General features: G+C 35.9%; 1 protein-coding gene across 1 annotated transcript; it reads left to right on the top strand.

Moving 5' to 3' along the window:
* Positions 1 to 1,209: 1,209 nt before the first annotated feature.
* LOC135693951 (anaphase-promoting complex subunit 5) lies at positions 1,210 to 25,008 on the top strand. Its single transcript, XM_065212546.2, has 20 exons — positions 1,210 to 1,377; positions 2,833 to 2,915; positions 5,460 to 5,569; positions 7,955 to 8,117; positions 8,566 to 8,626; positions 9,064 to 9,165; positions 11,019 to 11,309; positions 11,969 to 12,064; positions 12,624 to 12,694; positions 13,271 to 13,381; positions 13,915 to 14,065; positions 15,556 to 15,630; positions 16,765 to 16,886; positions 19,138 to 19,215; positions 19,766 to 19,819; positions 20,203 to 20,350; positions 21,530 to 21,599; positions 22,472 to 22,561; positions 23,246 to 23,340; positions 23,937 to 25,008. The coding sequence occupies exons 1-20, from the start codon at positions 1,210 to 1,212 to the stop codon at positions 24,048 to 24,050; spliced, it is 2,253 nt and encodes a 750-aa protein (XP_065068618.2). The 3' UTR covers positions 24,051 to 25,008.
* Positions 25,009 to 26,878: the final 1,870 nt, after the last annotated feature.

Here is a 26,878-nt window from a genome sequence, read left to right as displayed (position 1 = left end):
GTTGCTGTAAATGGTAAAACTTCTCGCATTGACGACGTAACTTTCGGAGTGCTTCAGGGCACCGTGCTGGGGCCTCTGTTTTTCTAATTGTGTATGTGCCTTATAAGTCCATCAAATCACAGCACAATGCGATTGTAATACAAAAATGGCCTTCTCAAATTTCAACGATGAACCAACAAACACCAGGTTATGGCTACTGCTAACGTAAACAGTGCAAAATGTTCCAAGCAATCCGATTAATATCTAAAAACATAAATTTTGAGTGCAAAATGTTTGAGGTATCGGTCTTTGGGAAAAATGCAGTCTGGTAACCAGACCCCGATTTCAAAGAAAATAGTTCCTTTGAAATAAGGGTCTGGTTATCAGGCTAGGAAAAATGATGCTCTGACGACGATTTCGAAGTTGCTAATTATAAATTTGACAATTTAAACTTGTCTAAATATAAGACGTACATCTACATCAGAACGCTACCTTGGACCTTGGATCGATTTTAGTTGAAAGGCGTGATCTGAATCCCCTAAATCACATCACAAGAAAAACCGTTTTTGCTTGCAATATGGTGCCGGCGTTGAATTTGCAAAAAATTTTATCGTCTGGATTATCTAGGTAATTATTTGAGAACCTTTTGTAATTAATTTTTTTTTAATTTTGCACTTGGGACCAGGGGCGGATCCAGAGCAAACTTGAAGGAGGGGCAGTTGGTAGTGGGGGCGCTGAAAAATTGATGACGAGATTACGCTGTATACAACAATTTCAGATCCATTTTCAGAATAAACAACATGACTTTGAGGTAATCCTTGAAGCAAAATAACTTATCGGTTTCAGAAACTTTTCACCGGATTCTCATTCTTCAAAAGGGGCCCACAATTTCCAAAAAGGGGCTCCAGACTTGCTACAACTCGTCGAGGGAGGGGCAACTGCCCCTAGTTGCCCCCTTGAATCCGCCACTGCTTGGGACAGCGACCCTTTCGCTGACTTCACTTGCTAACTTCATTTCGCCCTGCGGAAAGCGCTGTTTTTAGCGCCAGTTTCTGCCGGCTTCAGCGTAGCCTCGTTTTCGTTGTTGATTTGGCGCCTGTTCGAATCGAAATCGAGCATATCGATAATGGCGAACTTGAAGAGGCCCAAGTTCGGAAACGTATTGAGACTTAAAAAGTATGATATGTTCTTCATGCTAAGTTCATCGTAAGGATTTTATTTTAGCGAAAAATGGAAGCGTTGTTAACTGAAAAAGAGAAGATTTTTCCACATCAAATTTCATGTATTGTTTTGGTTTACAATGTGTGCAAAACAGAAGATGAAGAGAATCACCAACTGGCTAGATTGTGCAAAAAATTTTGTGCGCAACTCATATTGTTGTTGCTAGATCTTATAAAGGTAAGATAGAATTAAAGAAATGTGTTGATCTTATTAAAATTAGCGCAAAGTGTGTTTCTATCATATTAATTATACTAAAGGGCTAGTTTGCTACACTCTTTTTTCGGTAACCCTGGGTTGAGAAACATCATTTCTCTTAATTTATTGCTAACCGTTAACTTTAGTATATCAATGATTTATTTACTTCAAACTTTATTTACTTTGTCCTTTAGATCAGCATATTGTAATAATCCGATAGCTCATTTCATCCTACGGTGGCTACATTCTGATTATATTCCTTTATTGTTGATGGATGATAATGTAGTTTGCTTTATTAATTATTCGATTTGTATCATTTTTCTTGTATTTTAGTAAATTATTATGTTGCTTGAAAAAGTTCTAGTTTAATCATGGATTTTACTAACATTTTGGCCAGCACTTTAGATTCGTATGTTTTCCCTATATGGTCATTACGTGTCTGACTGATGTAAGAATATGCAGGAGAAATATGGAAAGATTATTGATCAAATCTCCTACTTTTCATTGTCATAAACAGCTCACTAGAAAGAAGACATATTAAAGTTTAGTATCCTCTCAGTCTCACACATTCTACTGACCCTTTGTTTGCTGTTAAGGCTGAAACTGTATGCCAAAGGTCCAATGGGGCATTTGTTTAGGTACGCCGAAAATATAAAAGCAATTAGTAAAACTGTAAACATTATTGCGCCAGACAAAGAAAGCTGATTATTAGAGAAAACTGTGGTGTGTGAGTTTTTATTTTACATTACCTATGTAGTACATGGCTTCATATTTAGCATGCCTACTAACAAAAATTTTAGGTACACCTAAAAACTTTTCATTTGTTTGCATGCGAAACGCCAAAAAAAACCTGGGTGTACGCTGAAGATCTTCGGACCTAAGTACATGGAATGCACCCTGTTATCTATGACCTATTTTGAGTGAGCAATAATATATTTTGAGGGAAACATCAGGTAGCGAATCTTTTTAAAGTAAATCTGTGTAAAAACAAGCTTTAAAATGGCTACAAAAACGAAAAAGGTTTAGTGGAAAAGAACATTTGGTATCTCGCCAACAGTTCCTGAAATTTTCTGGTTTCCATCCTTAAAAATCTATTGTATTCATCATTCTCCTGTTGGCAAAATTCCCTCAACAATATATCACACATCCCAAGTTGTGAACGTTTTTGTAGCCATGGTTTTGCCCATGTGGATCTCTGTTTTCACCTCCTTTTTTGTTTTGAAATTGTGGCAATAATGATTGCAGCTGCAGCGCATTTTGTGTTCCTATCCATCGCCAAGGTAATAGACTGAAGAATTTTGACTGATCATGTAAACACACGCTCCTTCAGTTGAACTGATAAAAAAACGGATGTGAACAATTTTTGGGAAAAACTGATTATATGAGATCATATTTTATTTGTATATTTTTATTAACTTTATGATTCTTTTTTTGTAGAGAATGCATCTAGATTATGAAGACCTTTTGAAAAAATTGGAATGCATAGCTTCAAAAGATTTAGCTGATACATTCAATCATAGGTTAGTCTTTTCTTTTGTCATTAAACTTGATGGACTGCTTTGAGCTCTGTTTAAGTCTCAGAGGCATGGCAATCCACTTGGAGATTTGGTTCTTCAGATCATTCTAACATATTTTTACAATAAACAATAACTGCATTATAGAAAGCGTCCTCTTATATAATCTATCCTGTCTCCCCTGCCATGTCATGTTCATATCAGAGTACAATTTCTGAACTAAAAAACTATCCAAGATCCTTTATAACAATTTAATGTTGTCAAATATAAGAATATTTTATAAACCATATCAAGATGAAATGGGTACCCTGACAAGGCAAACCCTTGTTGGCCCCGTACTATCCCTATTCGAGTGCCCATCTCTGCAGTTTGGTGCTAAGTTTGAAATGATGAAAAATAGCATTATTTTATAATCTCACATTTTGCTTCTCTACAATCTACGCAATGCACTTGTTCTAATCCAAATCTCAAGAAATTACGCTGAGATACATCAACATACATCTAGGGCATGCATTCACTGAACCGCATGCCCTGGCTCTTTATTTCTCAGTACCTGGCCATGTGACTTGCCTTACTGAACAACTGCAAATGAAGCAAGCTGACACCAGTTGCTTCCCTTTCAAAGCTTGATCAATCTCTCATAGCCAAAAATTGCAGCAATCTTCCATCACTATGATAGATTATTGTTTGATACAACCACCCAATTCATTTTTAGCGAAAGATTTCATCAAAAAAGGAAAAAACAACTATTTTAAATCAGGGAATGCTGTCAGAATTCCACTTTCCCGGAAATGAGATGTGCTGCAAACGAAGGTTGCTAGCCAGGATCCACTGATTTCAATAGAAAGCATAGAAAGGGATCTTTAGAAACAGGGATATGAAGTACTCATAGAGATGTGGAAGTACTAGAATTACTTTTAGGGTAAAAGCTAGGGTGGGCACATTGAACTCCAATGGGTAGAGCAATGATGCGACAAAGTGCATTATAATTAATCATAAAAGCAGCTGTTTCTTTTTCAAAAAAAGATTGTTTTAAACTATTTTTAACCAAATTTTACAGGGCATGTGGCACATTACTAGCATGCCTTGACGCTACGCCACTGCTCATTGGATGCTCTTTTTGATGTTTCTACACTCCTAGAAACATCACACATGTTTACTTATTATTATTTGTAAACATATTTTCAACGATAAATTATTAGACAAAAAATTTTCCTGAATTTTAAGGACTCAAATTTGGGGGGGGGGGGCTTATGTGCAAGGGCAGCCTATTAAAATCCCAGCAAAAAGATTAGATTTATATACACAATTACTTTCAATGAAGCTTTGTAAGCCCAAGTTTCCCAATAATACACTAGGGTATCAGAAATATGGCACCTCTTGTTCAAAATGGTGGCACTTTTTGTCCACTTTTTGACAATACATAACCTTTAATGCATGAATTGAGTGAAATGGGCATATTTTTAGCAATTTTTGGCAGGAAAGTTTTGTTGATGTCATAGAAACTTAGTTAGAAATGTCTAAATCATGCAAAAGCATTTTCCTTCAAATGCTAAAATGTAGACTATGCCTAGGAAAGATATATTTTAAAATGAGAGGTCGCTTTAAAATATTAACTCGGAAGTGGTTTTTAATTTTTGAGAAAATGCTGAACATGCTAGATGCAGCCACACAACAGCTCTGTGAAATGGAAAAGATTTCTCTAGAGTATTTCAGTTGTAAACAGAGGTGGCGCCAGAAATCTTTTGACAGAGGGGCTGGAGCTTTCAACAGGGGGACTAAAATGACAAATAAAATAAAATAAGCAGTTTTCGTACGTTATTTGTCAAATTTGCTCCGACAATAACCTAAAATTTCCTCTGTTAAAGGGGCTAGATGCTTCCGAAAAGAAGCCCTGATGTGGGCAACCAAAAGAAATTAATGTTAGAAGGGAGAGAATTCCTCTGTTTTTTTCATGGTGTTTGCACTAAGGGACACTAAAAGACATGAAACTCAAGGCTGAGCAACTTTTGACAACTCAAATCAAGCTTTTTTGCAAGGGACAAAATGAAGAGTTACCTGGGTAAAATGAAACCATTTTTACAAAGATTTATTGCATGAAGAATGAGAGCTTTGCTATGATCAGAATGAAGTCCAGTTTCAACATTATTTAAAAGATTTGACATGAATGACAAGCATTACAAACCGTGACCTGAGGTCGTCCAAAAACCATTGAGTCATTATTTTTGAAACTGTTAAAAGGTGTTTATTACTGTTAATTTTTCAACAGGTGCTCTAAATATATTGATGTTTTGATTGGTGGCTGTTTAACTTTTGACCCATTCCCTTTTGCCACTTAAAAACACCATTAATTTGCATAACAATAGCTTTTAATCATTAACATTCTATTCTCCTCCTTCACGATGGTACAATTCTTCTGACACCCTAGTGTTGTTTGAGAAATAGTTTTTGAGAAATGTTACATGTTTATTTTTGTCATAAGCAGACAGATTAAGTTTCCTATTCTTGTTTAATGTTAAGTCTTTTAAATAATTATTTCATTCTTTTCAGAATGATGAGTCTGGTTGAGAACAAATATAACGGAATTCTGGATTTCTTTGATTCCCTTGAACCACTCACATTGAACAACAATAACTATGTTGAAAGAAGTAGTCCTTTTGGTTAGTAATAAAATGTTTATTTGTCAAATCAAATCTTATTTTTATGCTATTGATGTTTTCTCATTTATGTGTCTTCATGGTTGCAGCTAACTCATTGTTTATTAGATATAATCCAAACCATTTCTTGCTTTGCATTTCTTTCTTCATGGAAGACTTGCTTAACCCAAACAAAAAATACTGACGAAAAAATGTTTAATTTGATTACTGTGATATTTGAATGGCAGAAGGTTAAACTTTTACTACCCTTCACACTTGTCAAGAGTTTGAGAGCTGCATATGACATTTTATTGTGAATTGTGAAACGTGAGTATATGTAAAAAAAGTTGGGAAAACTGAAATAGATGTCGCAAAATTTCTTGAAGTGATTGAGAAAACAGTTAGATTTATTAAAAAGTACAGGCATATAATATATATATAATCTAGTGTTGGCTTTGGAGATTTTGCTCATTTCATTGGGCCGTTTGGCTCAGTAGAATGAGCGTGGGGTTTTGAAGCAGCAAACTGGGGTTTGATTCCGACAAAAAGTGGCTCGATACATTTGGGCAGCACCCTTGTGGAAAGAATTTTCCTCCTGTCAACCTTTGCCTTCTGATTACACTTTATATATATTAAAAAGTGTTCCTCCTCATGCAAGTTGGTGAAAATTCTAAGGACATTTTGTTCACATATTGCTAGAACTAATATGCCTTTTTGAAGTATTCATCTATCAGCTTTCCTTTTGTGGCCTCAGATGAGCTGTGATCAAGGCGTTTGATCCATGATGTGAATAAATTGGGTTCAAGTCTCATCTTGATCACCTCCACAGGCCTCCAGCTAACTCAGCATTCCATCCTTTCCAGGTCCCCAGCCCCCAGTGTATTTTTTCTACAGTATTAATCTTGGGCACAAGCTGCAGGTCATCATCATATACAGGCTACCAGTTTGCTAACGTGTGTTAATGAATAAATCTTTCTTGCCTGTTTTTCCTTCTAATAAGAAAAAAAAATCAAGCGTTTTTCTGAAATTTTTTTGATGATTTTCTCAAAGAATTATCAGTAAGAGGCCAATAGCTACACATTCAGAAGAATTCCATAAAACTCGGAATCATGTAGATTTTTAGTCTGATTTTTCAATTACATGGCAATTCTTGCTAATGTGAATCTTAGACTGAACCCTAAAAATTTTTATAGTTTCCCAACACCAATAGGTTCTTCATTCAAATATTTGCAACATAATTTCAAAGTACTGGTGAATTGGTTAACCAGAGGTGGAAAAAATTTTTTTCTTTCTGGGAACCTAAGAATCTGGCTCAAAAATTTCTGCAAGATTTAGGGGGTAGACAAATAAACTTTCTGTTTGTGCCTATATCTCTTAGTTGATGTATAAAAGAGGGCAAATTTAATTTTAAGAAGTATGATACTTCTCTTTTGAATGTTCAATTTGTTTTTACTTTAATGCTTAATTTGTTTTTTTCTCAAAGTATTTCTATAGAAGGTTAAATTGAATGCATAAAATTGTCAGGCAATCAACTTCTTAACATAATCAGTGTCATTTAACATCAGAGATCTTGACTATTGTTCCAAAACAGTCTTTCTCAACATATTAGATATGCCTTTACTTAATGCATTAATGCACATAAGAAAGAAATCATTCTTAGCTAGAAATTGATTCATTCAATCAATCATGATGGAAAACCAAAATCAAAAGGAAAATCCATGCAATAATCTCCAAACATAGTTTCAGAAGAGTAAGGGGCAAAATCATTTGAATTGTATGGTGCATTTTATGACTTAGCCTAATCTTTTGACAAGTGAGAAGCAATATGTGGTTAAAATGGAGTCCTAGCATGCAACAGATTAATGTAACCAAGCATATTAACTTATGATCAATGCTGCTCACACCATGGTGTCAGAAATGTTTTCTGTAAAAGTAGATTCCAGTCTCTATATTATTCTCAGTCTTAATCATGGTTTGTCTTAAAAGCTCAGCTGCTAAAAAATTTCTGATCGTCAGTGGCTGAGATTTCTGTGAGATGGTGAATGTAAATAATGTGCACAAAGAATTTATTTCCAATGGAAAGAGACTAATTCCCACATTCCTTTGGCAGCTCAAATTTAGCTGCTCACAGACGAGTTAAAATAATATTTTCAACTAATTTGACTTAACCTATGTCACCAAATTTTTATATTTACTTTAACACTTCAAAAAATTTCTGTGAAACTTTCTGCCAACATTTTCATCTAGAAACATTTCTGGGAACTACGTTCCCAGGTTCCGATACTTTTTCCACCTCTGTGGTTAACTATCTTTTCCATCCCCAGATCTTTGATCTTCCATTAATACTTAAATAAATTATTTTATTATGAATATAAATTCTTATGCCATTAATTTTCCTATTTCTTCAAGGGGTTTTTCTCAGAAAGATGTATTTAAATTATCAAAAAATGACTTTCACTGATACCGGAAGGCTTGGGCAATCTGTTGAAGTTTACTTGAAGTTGAACAAAACTGAAGAAATTCACGATTCTCCAATGCTCGACAATAGTATAGTCATGGAGTCTGAAAAAAGGTTTTTAATGTTTCAATGATTTGATATATTCTATACTTTTGATAATTTATCATTTTTATGTTTGCTGATGAAACACATCACTACTTGAAAGAAAATGTTAGCAAATGACGAAACCAGGGCAGGACTAGAACCTGCTGCCAGGCATACTAGACCTACAATGAGGGAGGAATTCACACAACAGGGGGGGGGGGGCATCATAGCCTGCTCATCTTGATAGGGTTGAGATTTTAAGTGAGAAGTTATTATTCTTCAATTTTATTGAACATTATGTGAAATACATTCATTTACATTTCACAAATTTGCCTTATGCTTAGAGTAATTGTACTTTTGATAAATTTAAGTATTCAAATAAATTTTTTCAATAACTTTTTTCGAAGCTACAAAATTTTTCATTTGAGTATTACATACATAATTATACTGCAGTTTCAATTCTGTACTTTGTTTGTAGGGAAACAATTAAAGAAGAAATGAAGACTCTTTCTCAAGCTGGAAGATTTATCTCTCAGCAGGTAGAGCCGTTAAACATCATATTGCTACAACTACCATTTTATAGGGATAATTCTGATAGATTTTTTAATGTCTATCCTAAGGTAATAATAATTGTTGTTGATAAAAGATTCTCTCTAAATAACTGTTGCAGTTTGATTTGTTTTTACCACTGTGAGATCAACGAATCCATAGATGTACGCAGCACCCTTTCAGAATGGTCGATAAAAGCAAAAAGGAATACACTCATAAAAGAGACATGTGATTTTTACGTAAATCCTGACAGAATTTACACAGGCAAAATAATTATGTTTTCCTTTAGTTTTGGTCACTATTGCCTTTATCTAAGAAACCTTTATATCTAGTATTGCTGTCATCTTTTGCTGAGAATCCAGAAAGAACATTTCTCTGTCAAAAAGATAGTATTTAAATCAAATGTTTTATCAAATTTCTTAATCAGACAAAACTGCTGGAAGCTCACTGTAAAATGCCATTAACTACAAAGGAGATCCACGAAAAAATACAAATTATCCAACAAAAGTTCCCTTCATTCAGCGAAGCAGTAAGTATCACATTTAGCTAATTTGAAAATGGCTTTGAAAAAAGCAAACATTTTACAACATACTTAAAGCTTTTTCGTCTGACACTCCTCAGAGCATAAAACGTCAGAATAGGTTCCAAAAAAAACACGATGGAAAAATATATACCCAGTTGTGGATCGAAATAGGCCAATCAGAAAAACGCAAGCACAAGACCGGTATAGTTGACCAATCAGTGCCGCGAGCCTAAAGAAAAATTACCAATGGAGTCCAAGAGAGAAAACGAACTCCTTTTGTCTACACAATGGCGGCTTTTTCGTAGTGCCAGTGTGATTCTGGCTACGTAGGGCGCACAACCCAAAGATTGGGGGATAGGATAAAACAGCATGTTCCTTCCAACATACGAAACAAAACTGCCCCTCAAAGAGAACAGCCTCCTCGATCTTGTAGGTCTAGAAACACTGTTAAAACAAGTGATTCTGCCATTGGTCAACATCTTTTAGACAACCCAGATTGTGCAAAACTCTATAATGACGACATGTTTCGGATAATTGGCAGAGCCCGGTCGTCCTTCCATCTAGCAGTTTTGGAGTCAATCTACATAAAAACGAAAAAGCCGCCATTGTGTAGACAAAAGGAGTTCGTTTTCTCTCTTGGACTCCATTGGTAATTTTTCTTTAGGCTCGCGGCACTGATTGGTCAACTATACCGGTCTTGTGCTTGCGTTTTTCTGATTGGCCTATTTCGATCCACAACTGGGTATATATTTCTCCATCGTGTTTTTTTTTGGAACCTATTCTGACGTTTTATGCTCTGAGGAGTGTCAGACGAAAAAGCTTTAAGTATGTTGTAAAATGTTTGCTTTTTTCAAAGCCATTTTCAAATTCTGTACCGCAAAAAAATTGTTCACATTTAGCTAATTGTGAACAAAGAAGTTTTAGCTTTTCGTAGCAGCAATGTTTATGATTGTTTGCTCTCTGTGCCCATACTTCTCATGTCACATTTCATCAATCTATCAATCGAATTAATGTACATTAACAAAATATATGATTATAATGGGCAGTTAGCATTCAAGATTAATTTGATAATGTTGTTGCATGACAGTTAAAAGAACGTTTGAGTTTGATCCATATATGTTTATTGCTAAAAATACTAAATGAATCTGTTTTCATAAGCTCATTCCAGTAATGATTGCACAATATGTATCTTCCTGTCCATATCAGTATTCAATACAATATAGATTGTTGTGAAACGGTGTCAATTAGATAACTAAGATAGCTAAGAAATTGTACGTTTCTTCGGATGCTTTGCATCATAACATGTTTAAATTTGAGTTTTCTAATGTTGATTTTGTCCTGAATCTGCTTCGGTATCGTAGGCTGTTTGTAACCAGCATTATAATGAAAAATCATTGACCTTTGCCTTATCGTATAGCCTTTAACGAGTGCCAAGCGCTGATTAGGTTCAAGCTATAGTGGACTCTTCATAAGTGATACAAGTCTGAATTTTACTATTTTGGACCAATTTTCTGCTTCCCCTAAGCAATAAACTCCATTTTACTGGGACTTTTTGATTTCGCACTGCCGTTAAAAATTTTTTAAATTTCAAATGAATGTCAAATAGTAAACACTTTTTCGTGTTATGTCGTGACGTGTGCTGTAATATAAAATTTTTCAGTTAAGCAAAAGAAAACTAAACTCCAAATCGTTACTAGAAAAATATTGAATCTTTTATGGAATTATAAGAAGCTTATTAGAGAATTTACGATTTGTCATATTTCTGTGTATGCCACCTTGATTGGAAACCCCTTTCAAGTAGAAACTCGTATGCTTTCCAAAGCAAGTTTTTATCATGCTTATCGCATTCTATTCCCTAGTACTACTTGAGTTACTTAAACAACTTTCATGCTGGAGAAGTCAGGAGTGCCTTGTTTGATTTGCATCGATATTTTGATTACAAAAAGTGGGATGAAGACCAAATGGCTGGTAACGGGGAGAACGCTCTTGAAAAGCACCAAATGAAGTTCAAGAGGTTCCGCTACTGTGCACTGAATTTAGGCATATTCCATTTTTACCATGGACATTACAAAGTGTCTCTTGCTGCTCTTGAAGAGGCAGTTAAAATGGCACAAGAGACTAACGATAATCATTGCCTCCTTCATGCCTTGGTGAGTAGAAGATTTCATTTGTTTTTTTAGTGCCATTTCGTTTCTCCGATCTTGATATTTACCTAGCTCTTCCTTTTTTTCTATTGCCAGGGCTAAAGCCTAAAGCCAGGGTAGGCTGGATCTTTTTGTTTTAAGACTGTTTAAGTATCTCTATCTTTCGAATTGAATTTTATCGTCAAATGCTGTAAAAATATCGGTCATTGAAAGGGTGCTCAGTCTTTTGTAATGCCCTTGAATCTGATTTTTTAAACATTAAACATTTTGAACACTGTTTCTAACAAGAATTGTTATTCAGAAGTTTGGAGGCTTTTTCTTCAATCGGTCTAGTTGCTGTTGCTACAAATAGACTTACATATTTCTATTTTATTAATTTTCATGCTGCCAGCTCTTTTAAGAGCTACTTTTTATTCTCATTTGCCAAGAAGTCAATATATTCCGTACTCCATGTTTATGATGATCTTAGACATAACTTTGCATTTATTATTTATTTCCAAACATTCGATTTTTTCTGATACTTAGAGCTTTTTGAATTGTTTCTACAAATCGTTCGTCTCCAAGAAAGTGGCTTAAGATATATGTAGAGAGAAAAAGTTCCTCACCATATGCATTCAACAGAAAGTTAACTCTTGTAATTTTCTTGTCTGTTGTTTTCCTTTCAGTTTTGGCTTTATCAGCTGAAGTTGGAATCGGAACCGGACATTGCTAGCACAATGCTTGCTCAGTTCAATAGAAGAGCTGTTGAGCTTTCTTCTGCGGTAATTATGTGTTCTTTGCATTTCCCCAAAGTTTTGATGATTTTCCAAAGCACAAAGAAGTGAGGATGTTCTTAGTTATCCTTTGCTTTGCTATTGAAACGATTTTATTGATCTGTTGCCACATTGACCAAAACGAATTTATTAGTGGCATTGGATTTCACCTGTGATTAGTATGCTCCGTGTTGTTAGGTCTCTTCATTTGCTAATGTTTAACAAGCACATTTGGTCTTGTGTCATGATGGCAAAGATATGATGGGATCAGGCTGTTTGCAATGACGAAGCCAGCCACTAGGCTCTCAGGGGGAGGGGAGGGGGAGAGGAGGGGGAGAGGAGGGGGAGAGGAGGGGAAGAGGAGGGGGAGAGGAGGGGAAGGGTGGGCTGACACGCCTTTTATTCTAGTCGCATTATTCTAGTCGAATCTAGTTTATGATTTAATAAGAAGAACTTTTTCATTAGGTATTCTCCAAGCCTACGGTCTTCATTTGATCAATAGGTCTCGAGGAAATTTTTTGACGGATGTTTCTTTTAAAAGCTTACACGTGGTCGTCGTTTCTCTTAGGGAATGCGAGCTCTTGGAATCCTCCTCGAGTGCAAAAGTGATGTATTTGGCGGCAAATGTAGTTGTGACCAGTAAGTACATGATATATTGCTATTAAAGAACTAGCCCTATTCTCATCTAATCAATGGAGTAGAGAGTTAACTTTGTGAATATTTCTGAGAAATTGGTGCTGTCCCTTTCTTGGACTATGGCCTATTTTCATCTGAGCTGAGAGGATCCGATCTGAGTACGGATAGGTCTTGCGTTTACATGATGGATCCGTATATTTTTGGACCCGCTATCCGATAGTGTTAGTCCGCCTTCAGAGGATGCGATCGTATCGGGTGCCCGTGTAAATGTTTGATCTGGTCCAGGTCGTATTCGTTCACATTGCTCCCTAAGTGGTTTTCTTTTGACAACACCTGTGCAGCTGAAGCGTGTAAACCTCATCTAGGCCCTATTCTGTGTAGACACCTTAGATCAGGCGAGAAAGTACCCAGGAACTGTTGGAGCTAAGCTAGTCTAGATCTCTTGCAAGCAGGGTTAACATCCCACATGGTCGTATTAATTATATATTTGTTTGTTTATTAATTTCAAAGGATAATAGGAAGCCAATATAATCTGCTTTCTTGTGTTCTTAACGTCTTCCCCCTTTTGTTTCCTTTCAGGATTCTTAAAAAGCTCAAGGTTGTGCAAGCAGCACTTACGGCTAAACATGCCGTTTCTACAAGAAATATTGAAGTGGCGAGATCCGCATTTTTGGACTTTTTTGGCTACAGGTGTGAGACTCCTTCTGTTACAAAGTTACAAACATGTTAACAAACTGTGTAAATAATTAAAGTGTTCTGTAATGCTTATTGCAAGGAAAGAGAAAATATTCTGTATCAGGATCTTTCTTATGGTTTTGTCATTAAATTTGACAATACAGGACTTTTATACGTTCTCAGAAAATTTCTAGTCATTCACCACTTTCGTACCAAAAATGTTGTACCATGCATACTTTATCCTGTTCTCATAACAGAAGCAAAATCTAAAATGTTTGTACAGGACATTTTGTATTATACACTGTCTGTACCATTTAGTAAAGTAAACCAAGCTCTCTCACTGCTGGTTTTCCTCTCATTTTATTTAAGTAGGAAATTATCCACAGAAATTCAATATGATAATTTCTTATCAGTGTTCGCCGTACTGTGCTACGTTATATTTCTGAGGCTGCTTACAGTTTCTGAAGTTGATGTTCAATTCTTTGCAGAACATGATTTTCTAAATTGTGTTTATTTGTTTTTTACTGCGGCAGTCCTTAATTTTGCAGGCCCGTCGCCTCCACGTATGCACAAATGGTTCTTCACAACATAAAACAGCCTGATCAAGCGACGCTGAATACCGCGTTTCTGTATGGGCCGTTGGACCCAGAGTCCTCGATTCTTGCGCTTTGTCAGTTTGCTAGATTCCTTGCAGATGAGGTACTTTTATAAATGCTTTGCTCTATTCAGGTCCTTTAATTGATCAAAATCTTCTGTTTTCCATTTTTTTTGCGGAATACCGTAATTTTGATGACAAATCTGACAACAAGAATTTTCATGTCAAGGGTACCTGGACTGCGCCCCAGTTCACAAATGCTGCCACATTTGTAGACTGTGCGATATTGATAAATATTCTGTCCAGGCAGAGGACTGGGTCTAGTTTATGAAAATAATTTATGCAATTAAACTATTGAAATGTTGCATAAAAAATCCTCGAAGAAATATGCTCTGAAACCAAACAGAACAGATAAGATGGTGAGTTTAAAGTCTTCCTAAGTTGGAACCGTTGACAATTTCAACTAATTGCTTAATTTTGGAGGGTTGCATAAATTACCACCAGATTCTGATGGAAACTGCGGACAGGATATTTATCAATATTTCACAGTCCACAAATGTGGCAGCATTTGTGGACTGGGACACAGGCTAAGAGTACCCTGTTAATGACGGATAGAACAACAGTGCAACTAAGGAATTAGCATGACAGTGACGAATCAAAATCCAGGGAATCCCCTCAAAGAGCAACTATATTTTTCAAAAGCCAGACTGTTCTTGATTCCAATGAGATAACTCCAGGTATTCTAGGTTTCAATAAGGGTCTTGATTACAACCGATAAAGCTAGTGAATATATCTTATACTAGTTTGTGATAAATGAGGATTAGCATCCGAGAGATGAAGAAACCGCTATTGTGTAGACAGAAGGAGTTCGTTTTCACCTTTGTCTCCATTGGTTATATTTTCTATAGGCAAGCAGCACTGATTGGGCAAACTTAACAGTCACGTGCTCGCATTTCTGATTGTTCTAATTCGATCCACAACTGGGTATATATATTTCCTAGCTATAAAGTTCGATTGTTATTCTGACGTTTCAAACCCTAAAGAATGTCAGCCGAAAAGCGTCAGTATGTCTTAAAATTTTTGTTTTTTCAAAGCCATTTTGAGCCTTATTGTATGGGTCTATATAACCTCTGTAGGTAAATATAGCCAGTGGCTACCTCATGCTACGCAGGTTCGACCAAAGATCTCGATTTCTTATACTCATAACACAACATTCATAACACACATCAACACATCTCGAGAATTAGCTGCCTGTCAGAATCTAAACACAATAGCTAAATAACTTTAACATCATTCAATTATAATACTTTAAGCCTTTATCGACGTATAGTATGAAAGTAAGTCAAAATTGTCATTCTTTGAACATAATCAACGTCAGAGTATCAGACGATAAAGCTTTTAGTATGTTGTGAAATTTTTTCTATTTTTCAAAGCCATTTTCAAAATATTTCATTTTGCCACAGAAGTTTATTTGTTTATCCACGTATTTTTTATAATAGAGGGCTGATGGCCTTAATAACAGAACCCCCCTTCTGCAATTATTACATTTTCAGACAATTACACATCTAATTAAAATGATATTCGTTTTCAACAGGGTTACTATCTGGATGCACAAAGGGTGTTAGCTTTTGGCAATACATTGATAGCTGAGCATAGTATCCTTCACAAGGTAGCTATCTACATTCAGTTCCTACGCGGGGACCCCTTAGTTATCATAAACTATACTCTTATCTCAGGAAAAACATTTTGGGCTTTTGGTGCATCAGCCCTTGTCTTGCCTGCGAAATGACGCAATTTTATGGTCGGTGTTTGATTCCAGGGAAAAAACTGCCTTAGTTTTTTACCCTGCCAATCAGACTGATACACCTGTCAGAAAATCGAATGTTTGTGTGAGAAGAGGTGAGACAGGAGAAGGCAGGAGGAAGTATGTAACGGGATATAGGCAGAAGTAGAAATGATCACAAGGGGACAGGGATGGGAGTGGAAAAACGCATCCGTAGCGTGACTCGTGCTGCATAGCTGTGCTAAAGCAAATATGCAAGGGCAAGGCCTCGTAGAAGACACCACAAGGTAATTGCAAATAACAGAGGTAATTTAATATTGACAGCCTACTACGGGTATACGTGTGGGACGACCCGATTCTAGAAAAGGGGAAACTGCGCACTTTTCCCGCGGGTATTAACTTGAATTAAGCGATTAATTCCGATTACATGCGCTTTCTGGATGTATGAGCTCTTGTCGTTAACGGTAGAGAAATCCACCATCTAATACCTTGAAACGTTTTTTATTTCTCAAGTTATCAGTATGATTTCTCATCCCCAAAAGGCTAGCTAACTACATGATTGAGCATGATATTGCCTGTAGTGCTCATTGCGTTGTGTTAAGTGGTCAAGACCGGTAGCGATATGCTAGAAATATGATAGTCAGCTTTAAAAAGTCTGTATTTACCTGTGCCCCACTTTTGATATTCATTATTCCCCGAGAAACGGCCTGGGGAATCCACACAATGGTCTATGCAAGATTTGAAAAAGTGAGAACCTTCGAATTCCCCTACAGTTTATTTCGAGAATTACAGGGATTTCTTTATGTTTGATGCTTGGAAAGAGGTCATGTCATAAGAACTTTTTTGTAAGGTTCACATATAGCTTCAAGTGTTTTTAAACGTTATTGAAGATTATCTATACTATAAACCTCCAACTCCCCCCCCCCCCCCCTGCAACCCTGTAGCTGCATTGTTTAATAAACGGCTGAGTTTATCAAATGAGTTCATCAGCAAAATGACATTGGTTTTACTTTGTTTCAGTGGATTATCCTGTGCAAGTGGCAGCTTATTTTCGATAGATGCGTACTGAGGCGAGATTTAAATTCAATTGATGACGTCATTCAACCTATAAGTGTCCTGGATAAATACGATGCAAGTTTCAAGTATGAACCTCACTGCCTTCCAGTAACACTTTCGCTCTTTGTCCTATTTCATTTGTCCTATTTCATTAATTTTTTGCTTTGTATTGTGTAAATGCTGTTATTTGGATAAACACATTTTGCTATCCATAGATAGGAAAGTAAATCTATACTCTGAAGAGTGTCAGACAAAGACTGCTTTAGTATTCTATGTTTCCGGTATTTCGTGCAATCTTTAATATTAAACTAGAAATAGCTCTTGCTAGTACTGCCCGCAAACAATTAGTTCCTTGATAATGATTGTTTTGAAAATTTAGGTCAGGATATTCGAAGAAGACACCATCTTGGGTTTTCACAATTTTATAAAAACAGCTGCTCTAGTTGATGCTAAACTGTTCTTTTTATCAAGAATTTTTGGTGTTCAGTTTGCCTTTGATTCAAGTCCAACGCCCTTTTGAAAATCATGAAGTTTTTCTAGGGTTTGACATTTATTTTTCGTTTTCGTGAAGCAAAGACGTATGAAAATGGACACGTGATAGAACGGGTACAGCTAAAATAGATTGCGATAAAGGATTCGTACAGCGATGTACAGGAGATAATCACGACAATCATAACTTTTGCTCGTACGGTGTCGAGTTTTTGGGAGAAAGGTGTGGCATTCGACTGGTTTTGATTCCCAAAACTTCGAATCAAAACTTCCATCCATTGCGGAGAACCGAGCTGTGATGCAGCACCGTTTTCGTGCCAAAAAAACCGAAGGCCTTTAACAGAGTCTTGGCAGAGCAACGCTCCGAAGATAATTCCCTTCCGCACAAAGAGGTGGCGGTTAACGACCTCCTCGACAAAGCCGATTGATTGACAATGAAATTGATTGACAGTTGTCATGGCAGCAGAAAAGTGACAAAATCTGCTGACAAAGTGCTGACATTATGAACTGAAGCTTCCATATGCTACTTATACGCGGGGCAGACTATAAGCCCTTCACTCGCGCGCGAGTTGCGGGCAATTACAAGTGTGATAATTGTTCGATTAACTTTTTTGTGAAATTGAGATGAAATTGACGAAAGTGGGGATCAAATTCTTCGACAACATTCATTGTTCGGTTAAAAAGGAGCTGTTTTTCTTGTACGTACGTTTGAAGGAGGGGTTCAGTGACGTAACGGATCAAAGTTACCTTTAGTAAAAAAATAAGGGCCTCCACCACCCTTTAGAAGCACCCAGCAACAATGTTTTCTACATTGTTTTTACTGTGAAGCTAGTATTTTGGATGTGATAAACGAATTCAAGGGAGCCTTGGTGCTTTGTCTGATGTTTATAATTCAAGGGCCTGAACTGAAAATTCCTAGGTGCCCCGGCTGCTTTCGTTACACCACTGAAGGTTTTGAGGGGTATTGCATTTCTATGTACCTTCATTTACTGTCTTCTTCATAATTCCTTTGTTACACGACAAATGGCTGCTATATGGCACTAGATTGGCACCTCAGTTTAAATGAAAGAGTCCCGAAAAAACATTTTACATTGCATTTGGTAAAGAACCCCTCTTTACTTGATCCGCAATCAACCAATGTGCCAATCATATAGATCCGTAAAGCACTGTTTATGCATTCTGGATGTGTGCTGCAAGTGACTATTTTAGAATTATGGTTCAGTATCGTTGTCATCATATGAGAGAGCATGCAATGCTAAGTGACAACAAAAGAATATGTGAATGTGTTTCGTGAAACAATTCTATGTTGTGGCACAATTATGTTTTTGTGTGCATAATAATTCCAGGGTTGATCATGTATTGCAGTTTTGAACGTTAGGGCTGAAGCGTTTTGAAGGAATGAAGGATGAAGGAAACTTTAGAAAATATATTCTTCGTTCTCAAAAATATGGCAAATGACTCGCTGAACTGAAAATTGTAGCAACATATACCTTTTGTTGAAGCCAATTTTTGGCCTAACGTCTCAAATTAAAGACCAAAGAGCGGTACTAGTGTTAATGTAGTCTTCGCAGGGACCGTAAAAAGAGAAATCAACTTTTCTTATTTTTCTTTTAGTTTGAAAAGAAAGCAGATAAAGTAGTGTCTTGGATATTCTTAGCCAGAATGTCATATACTCATAAACAAAATTCGTTCATTTCTTCAGTGCCAGACCATAATTAAGAAAACCTTGTATTCTACAGGCCGTATTAAATGACAATGTCTTCTGAAAATACTTTGTGAATATTTTTATTGGAGCTTTCTAATCTTTTGCAGTTATAATATATTCATTTTCGCTCCTTGTCGATTTAGGGAATGCGTGATTCATTATTTAAGAGGAAATATGACAACTGCTTCGTCCAGGATTGAAGAGCTTTTAAGTGAAGTCGAGTAAGTTGCATTTTTATATCAATCATAATTACAAATGGCTTCTTGGTAAAGTGCTTAAAGGCCATTAGGCTAAAACGTAGCTGCTTTAATTGTTCTCACCGTAAGTTAAATCAATACAGATTAGCCGATATTTTATGTACATCGGCCTGCTCTACCTTCGAGGGTTGCACAGAATTTAGTATGATAAATTAAGATTTGTGTGTACTCTTGAACGTCCCCTTCTCTGGATCTAGGAATTAGCTGCTAAAGATTATAAGTTACCATGATTGTTGTTATCATCGACTTTTAGCTTATTCCAGGCAAGCCTTATTAGATCCACAGCAAATAAATCTTATCCAGTCCATTCTTTCTATGCTGTCCTTTCCAGTTACTGTCATTACAGCCCATGTCCTTTCTTACATTTTATCACTTTCTTTCTAACAAGGCCATACTTCCTCTTTCTTCTCTAAACCTTCTGGAGATTTTTAGTAATTGGCATGTTATGTAGTGTTGTGTTCTTCATAAGTTGTTTCATTCCTGAAGATCAAAACTAAAAATGGGTTTTTCATAGGAATCGTCAGCAGTTGACTGTTGGGAATACACCTGGAGCTGTTTATATGGTCCGGTAAGTGAGACTTGCACTGCGTGATTAGTATTCTTGATATAAAATAGGACACTGAGCTCAAATAGCAGAACCGGGTTGAACTGGTTTTTAAGTAACCGCCTTGGGTAGGACTGATCCGGCTTCAAAACTGACTTTATGAGCCGGACAAGACTGGACGAAGCTAATGTAATTTGAACCAAACCGATTCAAGCCTCCATGAGCTGGACCGAAAAGCAATTCCTTGAAAAAGAAGGTAGTCAGCAGACATTGATCATACCAGCCCATACAAGGGATAGACCGAACCTAGTGGACGAGGACCAAGTTGAACCAGAGTAACGATAGACTAAGATATTGATTTGCGTTTATATAATCTCATTTTGTTTTGGATACGGAATCTTTTTTAGGCTTCTTCAGCTCAAAGCTGAGCTATTAGCCGGAAGCGATGACGTACCAAAGGCAGTCACATACCTGATAAAATGCGCAGATATTTGCCGACGGTTCAGCATGAAAACTCTTGAAGGAGAAATAACCATATCCATAGCACAGTGCAAGGTGAATCTTTGAATTCTTCGTAACTTTTGTATGATGTATTCTACCATGGGCAATACTCAAGTCTCTGATATGATAAATTGCAAAGTCAAGCCCTTATACCGAGTCTATGTTAAATATATGACTCGCAAAACAGCTCAACCCGTGTAAGTTGCAGTCCCATTAGTCGGATATTTCACACTTGATCCTGCTCAATTTGGCAAAAATGATATCAATTGTTATTGCATAAGTCGAATTGTTAGAGTGTGTGTTTTTTCAGAACTTTCTAGAAGTCCCGTATTAAATGACATCATATAAATCGGACTTTTGCAACAAAGCCAAAATTTTGTTGAGTAATTTCATCACAATGGCCCTCCTGAAAAATCAATCTTTTGTGACTATTTTTGGATACTGTGCAGGCATTGACGATACGATCAACATTGCTCGCATAATTTTCATGCTTATTCTATCTTTACTCAAGCTGCTAACATAAAGTTTTTAATTCTTGGTACTTGAAGCGGTCTGCAATGTCATATTTCGGCTATTTCTCTGGTGTGCCGTATCGGTTTTTTATTCACAAATCGTAGGTCGCATAAGTCAGACTATTTTGTCTGGTCCGAAGAGATCCGACGTATGTGACCTAACTATGATTTGTTGCGATTCAAAACAGACTTAATTTATCTGCTAAAAACCAAAGAGACCTACAGCTGTTTCATGTTGATAAGCTCTAAGATTATTATCCACTTTGTATTTTTAAGTCCTTATCCATCCTATATCTTACCTACTGTAACGTTTGCTTCAACAAGCTATTTCCATCAGTTCTCCTTGTCCTTATTTTACTGTTCTCTTTTAGTAGACATACTTAAAGACATGAAAGTCTTTCTTGTTCGAGAGATGAATGTTCAGACATGCACTAGCCCCCGTTTCAGGGTCATTACACATGCGCATTATCGCTTGAAGCCCTGGCAAGAAGTTCAAGAGTTGTGTGCGAACAGCTGTGCGAATACTGTTATTAATACGCATGCGCTCCTGCAACACTAATTGGTTTAAGACGGTATTGTTTCGAAAAAAGGACTGAAGGTTTCGTCTCCCGAACAATTTCCACTACAGCACTATCACAAATGGCTGTTTCCTTCTTTATAAGTGCCATCGTCAGTTACCAGACAGGGCTATAAACATAACGTGGTATTTGTTTCATTTTAGATACGCCTTGGTCTTCCTCATCATGCAAAACAGATTTTAAACCAGCAGATGCTGCATACACTTGCTTATGGTAAGCACCTTTCGTTCGGACTAAGAAGTCTTACCTTCGCTTTTATCCCTTTTGCTTTTCGTAGTCTGTGAATGAAGGCCTATTCCGACCATTGTCATACATGATATAATGAAACATTGTCATGCATATGCTGGGCAATTTTCAATATCTACCCTACATCATCGTACAAATATCTGCAGATGTTTAAAGAGAATACACACAAAAGTACTGAAAAACCCCCTTATATCGAACCTTCCCAAAATACACGATCTTTTACGGAAGATCGACATCTTTTAACAGCAATGTTAGCATATGTTATAATTACCGGTAAGGTGAAGAAAAAAAGATGCTTTCAAATTTGTTGATGAAGAAGTTGAAGAAGTTTGCGCAAATTATGATATATTCCACACCCTCTTGAGTGAATGGCAACAAGTCATTTTGTCGATTTAAGAAACGTATTCCAAAATGTTCTCCTTATTCTTCCATTAGTTATCTTTAATCAACTGTGCTGTAAATCCATAGTTACTCCACAGGCATCTGTCGTCTTTGTTAAATACAAGATGAAGTGGCTTGAATAAATGTGACAATTGAGTGAATATGAAATTATCGATATCTTAATTATCGTCATCGCCATATGACATTGTCGAAATCGTCTATGTTTGATCGTGCAGACTAAAATTTGATATGTTACTTCTAAAGTCTGACAATTGAAGCTCACTCGTAAACTTCCTGCAATCTTTTTTTAAGATGAAGTTTAAAATTTCACAGAAAAACTACATTACAAAATTAATCTAAACTGTAGGGCTGAGAAACAAAGATCCTTAGTTATCGAGTTGTCATATTATGAGAGTTGCTACAAACTTGCTCTCTAACTTACTAATTCTTATTCTTAGGAACATCATACGCGAGGTCGTTCATCTTTGTTGTCCTTGCTAAAGCGTCATTGTTTGGTATGAAAGGAGAGTTGAAGGCTTCCAAAGCAGGTAATGGTTTATTGTTGCGATCATAAAACATCATCTCCACAAAATGCATTGTGGGTGTTTAAACTGCTTAGGAAGTACCATTGAGTAATAGACTGGAAACAGGGTCTTGCGAACCCAGGTTGAACTTTAGGCTTGAACTTGGGGGGTAGAAGGGGGGGGGTAAATATTGATAAAAATAATACTAATCTATTGATTAAAGTTGGTAAAAGAGTAGTTAAAATACATAAATAATTATGCAAGAATAGGAGAAAAGTAGAATATCAATAGACCTATATTGATGTTGCAATTAGACCTAGACCTTAGGCTAGACTTACACTTTTGGGTTGCCATGGCTTTGAGTTAGACCTGTTACTTGGGTCATCCTTTTAAAATCACAGATCTGTGATCGTCAAAGACCATTTTAAACCAGAGCTAACCATCATAAAGTTCATCACAATATTTAATCACACAAAACTCAGCTTAATTTTTCTTCTCTATTAGTAGGCACAAACCAAACTTTTTGTCACCGAACTAACAACTATCTTTTGCAAAGGATGAAACTTCAGGGATCGGTTAGGTATTGATAGCAAATTATGTATGACCCCTTAGTTTCTGTTTGGTGCAGGTTTGATTGGCATCCAATAAGCAAGCAGCAATCTCGTTTGTCCTTTCAAACTTTAAATGTAACAATCAATTGAATTGCAGAGATACTCCAACAAATACCGTCATTAGAGAAGTCACTGGAACGGTTTCAAATCCTCGAAGCTGTTGCTGCTCAATCGGAAGTCTTGTTTCTCTTGGTAAGTCCTTCTTACAGTAAATTCATTAGTTTTTATATATTTAATGTGTTGGCCAGAAAACAGTTCTTGAACGGCCCATGTAACAGCTAACACCACCCATAATGGGCAGGGGGCACTTAGGTAAATGGGGTTATTGCATCAGTTTTCCGTAGATAAACCTCTACCTTGCAAGGAGACAAAGATCTATCTTGCGTTGTAAAACTAATACGAAAAAGATTACCTTCTCAGTTGATTGATGTCCTCCTCCTTCCACTTAGATATTTGCTCCTGTTCTAATCCCAGTTGTGAAAGCAATTTACCTTATGAATTTTACACTGCGTCTAAAATTGCCTACATTGATTGCATGAATAGTTTATACATTGTAACGCTCTACGCAGACTATTAAAGTGTGGCTTTCAACTAATATTCATTGCATTAATGGAATGCTTATTGCAAACTACAAATCAACAGTTCAGTGATCGCGTGTATAGTGTGATAAACAGAGTGAAACATGAGCGAGGAACGAAGGCAGGATGGAAAAGTGTGTTTTTCAAAAACCTAGCTTGAAGTGTTAATTATTTGTTTGCATTAGAATAATTCTTTATTTCCTTCTCAAGGCCCAGATCTATAACCTACTGGACTATACAAAGAAACGGAATCACTATGCCAAGGAGTATAGACTTATACACGAAAGCTACACAGTTCGTCATGAAGTGAAATTGTTCGTTTGATTTGGAACATTTTCTAGTGAAGTGCTGTGGCAGTGTTGTACAGAGGTTGCAGAAAAATGACGAGATACAGCGTTTGCTGGTGTACACAGTAATTAGGTTTGATTAATGTTTCTCACTTTTCCATGCTTGAAGTTTTAAGAGTGGTATAGAGAATCAGCACTCAAAAACTTTTATTCTATCCTTTTTTGAATTAATTTTTGGAGAATACTATGATTCGTTTAACGTCTATCTGCTTAATGGAAAAGGTTCATAAAAATGAAAAAAAATTTACCAAAAAACTTTTAATTTGATCGATAAAGTTACTACTTAAATGACTAATTCTGATCTGTTTTTTTCTAATATTTGGTTTTAAGCTTCTCTGTACTAATCTTTTTCTGACAAAATTTGATTTCTTCACATATAAGACACGGAAAAGTGGAACCAAAAGACCCATTTTGTCCCAATTATTTTACTCCAAACCTGGTTCTCACTGCTCTCTACTAGCCAGAAAAAAGTTTGAATTTTTGTCACACGTAGCTTCAAGAAGTAATTTTTGTAAATGTGCCATTACAAGGTTAAGATTCATGTTCTGATTACGTAGGTTAAAAATGGTAATTTTGATAAGCCTATAAACTTCCTTTTTCAAGAGAAATCAATTATCCAAAAAATCTGATTTTTCTCAAAAGAAGGCCTCTAAGATTCGCAAGCCATGTCTCTTAATCATTAATATGAATTAAAATAGGAAGGTTTTCACCAAAAAATAATCGTTAAAATATGGTAATGTTGGTCAGCTTATTGCCTTTCATTTTTCCCAAAAAATGGATTCTCCAAAAAACCTAATTTTTATCATAAAAATGGCATATATTAAACCCCAGACGTGGTGTATGTCTCGTACTGGTTAATAGGAAGTGCAAAAGTAAGGTCCTGAGCTACAAAAATTGTTTGTCGAAAAACGGTAATTTTGGTAAGCCTTGCTCTTTTCACAAAAAATTAATTCTCTAAAAACCTGATTTTTTTCTTAAGAAAGGCATGTAGCAAACACAAGGCGTGGTGTATGTCTCCTACTTGTTAATATAAAGTATAATATTAAGGTCTTTGCCATAAAAAATGTTTGTCAAAAAATGATAATTTTGGTAAGCCTATAACCTTGCTTTTTTCACAAAAAATGGATCCTCTAAAAAATCTGATTTTTCTCTTAAGAAAGGCATGTAGAAAGAGCAAGGCGTGGTGTATATCTCTTACCTGTTAATATAAAGTATAATATTAAGGTCTTTGCCATAAAAAATGTTTGTCAAAAAATGATAATTTTGGTAAGCCTATAGCCTTGCTTTTTTCACAAAAAATGGATCCTCTAAAAAACCTGATTTTTCTCTTAAGAAAGGCATGTAGAAAAAGCAAGGCATGGTGTATGTCTCCTACTTGTTAATATAAAGTATAATATTAAGGTCTTTAGCAACAAAAAATGTTGGTCAAAAAATTGTATTTTGGTAAGCCTATAGCCTTGCTTTTCTCACGAAAAATGGATCCTCAAAAAACCTGATTTTTTTCATCAGAAAGGCATGAAGCAAGCACAAGGGGTGGTGTATGTCTCTTAATTCTTAATATAAAGTATACTATTAAGGTCTTTAGCAACAAAAAATGTTGGTCAAAAAATTGTATTTTGGTAAGCCTATAGCCTTGCTTTTTTCACGAAAAATGGATCCTGAAAAAACCTGATTTTTTTCATCAGAAAGGCATGTAGCAATCACAAGGCGTGGTGTATGTCTCTTATTTCTTATTATAAAGTATAATATAAAGGTCTTTAGCAACAAAAAATGTTGGTCAAAAAATTGTATTTTGGTAAGCCTATAGCCTTGCTTTTTTCACGAAAAATGGATCCTCAAAAAACCTAATTTTATTCATTAAAAAGGCATGTAGCACGCACAAGGCGTGGTGTATGTCTCTTAATTCTTAATATAAAGTATAATATAAAGGTCTTTAGCAACAAAAAATGTTGGTCAAAAAATTGTATTTTGGTAAGCCTATAGCCTTGCTTTTTTCACGAAAAATGGATCCTCAAAAAACCTGATTTTATTCATCAAAAAGGCATGTAGTAAGCACAAGGCGTGGTGTATGTCTCTTATTTCTTAATATAAAGTATAATATTAAGGTCTTTAGCAACAAAAAATGTTGGTCAAAAAATTGTATTTTGGTAAGCCTATAGCCTTGCTTTTTTCACGAAAAATGGATCCTCAAAGAACCTGATTTTATTCATCAAAAAGGCATGTAGCAAGCACAAGGCATGGTGTATGTCTCTTAATTCTTAATATAAAGTATAATATAAAGGTCTTTAGCAACAAAAAATGTTGGTCAAAAAATTGTATTTTGGTAAGCCTATAGCCTTGCTTTTTTCACGAAAAATGGATCCTCAAAAAACCTGATTTTTTTCATCAGAAAGGCATGTAGCAAGCACAAGGCGTGGTGTATGTCTCTTATTTCTTATTATAAAGTATAATATAAAGGTCTTTAGCAACAAAAAATGTTGGTCAAAAAATTGTATTTTGGTAAGGCTATAGCCTTGCTTTTTTCACGAAAAATGGATCCTCAAAAAACCTGATTTTATTCATTAAAAAGGCATGTAGCACGCACAAGGCGTGGTGTATGTCTCTTAATTCTTAATATCAAGTATAATATTAAGGTCTTTAGCAACAAAAAATGTTGGTCAAAAAATTGTATTTTGGTAAGCCTATAGCCTTGCTTTTTTCACGAAAAATGGATCCTCAAAAAACCTGATTTTATTCATTAAAAAGGCATGTAGCACGCACAAGGCGTGGTGTATGTCTCTTAATTCTTAATATAAAGTATAATAT

Source organism: Rhopilema esculentum, chromosome 11, assembly GCF_057945365.1.
Source record: "Rhopilema esculentum isolate cy_ngs chromosome 11, ASM5794536v1, whole genome shotgun sequence".
NCBI classification, from domain to species: Eukaryota; Metazoa; Cnidaria; class Scyphozoa; order Rhizostomeae; family Rhizostomatidae; genus Rhopilema; species Rhopilema esculentum.
Note: the sequence above shows the minus strand (reverse complement) of the source record. Positions and strands in the feature narration are given on the sequence as shown.

What these genes read in the sequence shown, in the direction of transcription:
- LOC135693951 (XM_065212546.2), top strand. Translation starts at nt 1,210, where the DNA reads ATGGAAGCGTTGTTAACTGAAAAAGAGAAGATTTTTCCACATCAAATT. An exon ending in ATTGCCTCCTTCATGCCTTG is followed by an intron (nt 11,310 to 11,968) that starts GTGAGTAGAAGA and finishes TTTTCCTTTCAG; the next exon opens with TTTTGGCTTTATCAGCTGAA. An exon ending in GGAGCTGTTTATATGGTCCG is followed by an intron (nt 19,820 to 20,202) that starts GTAAGTGAGACT and finishes AATCTTTTTTAG; the next exon opens with GCTTCTTCAGCTCAAAGCTG.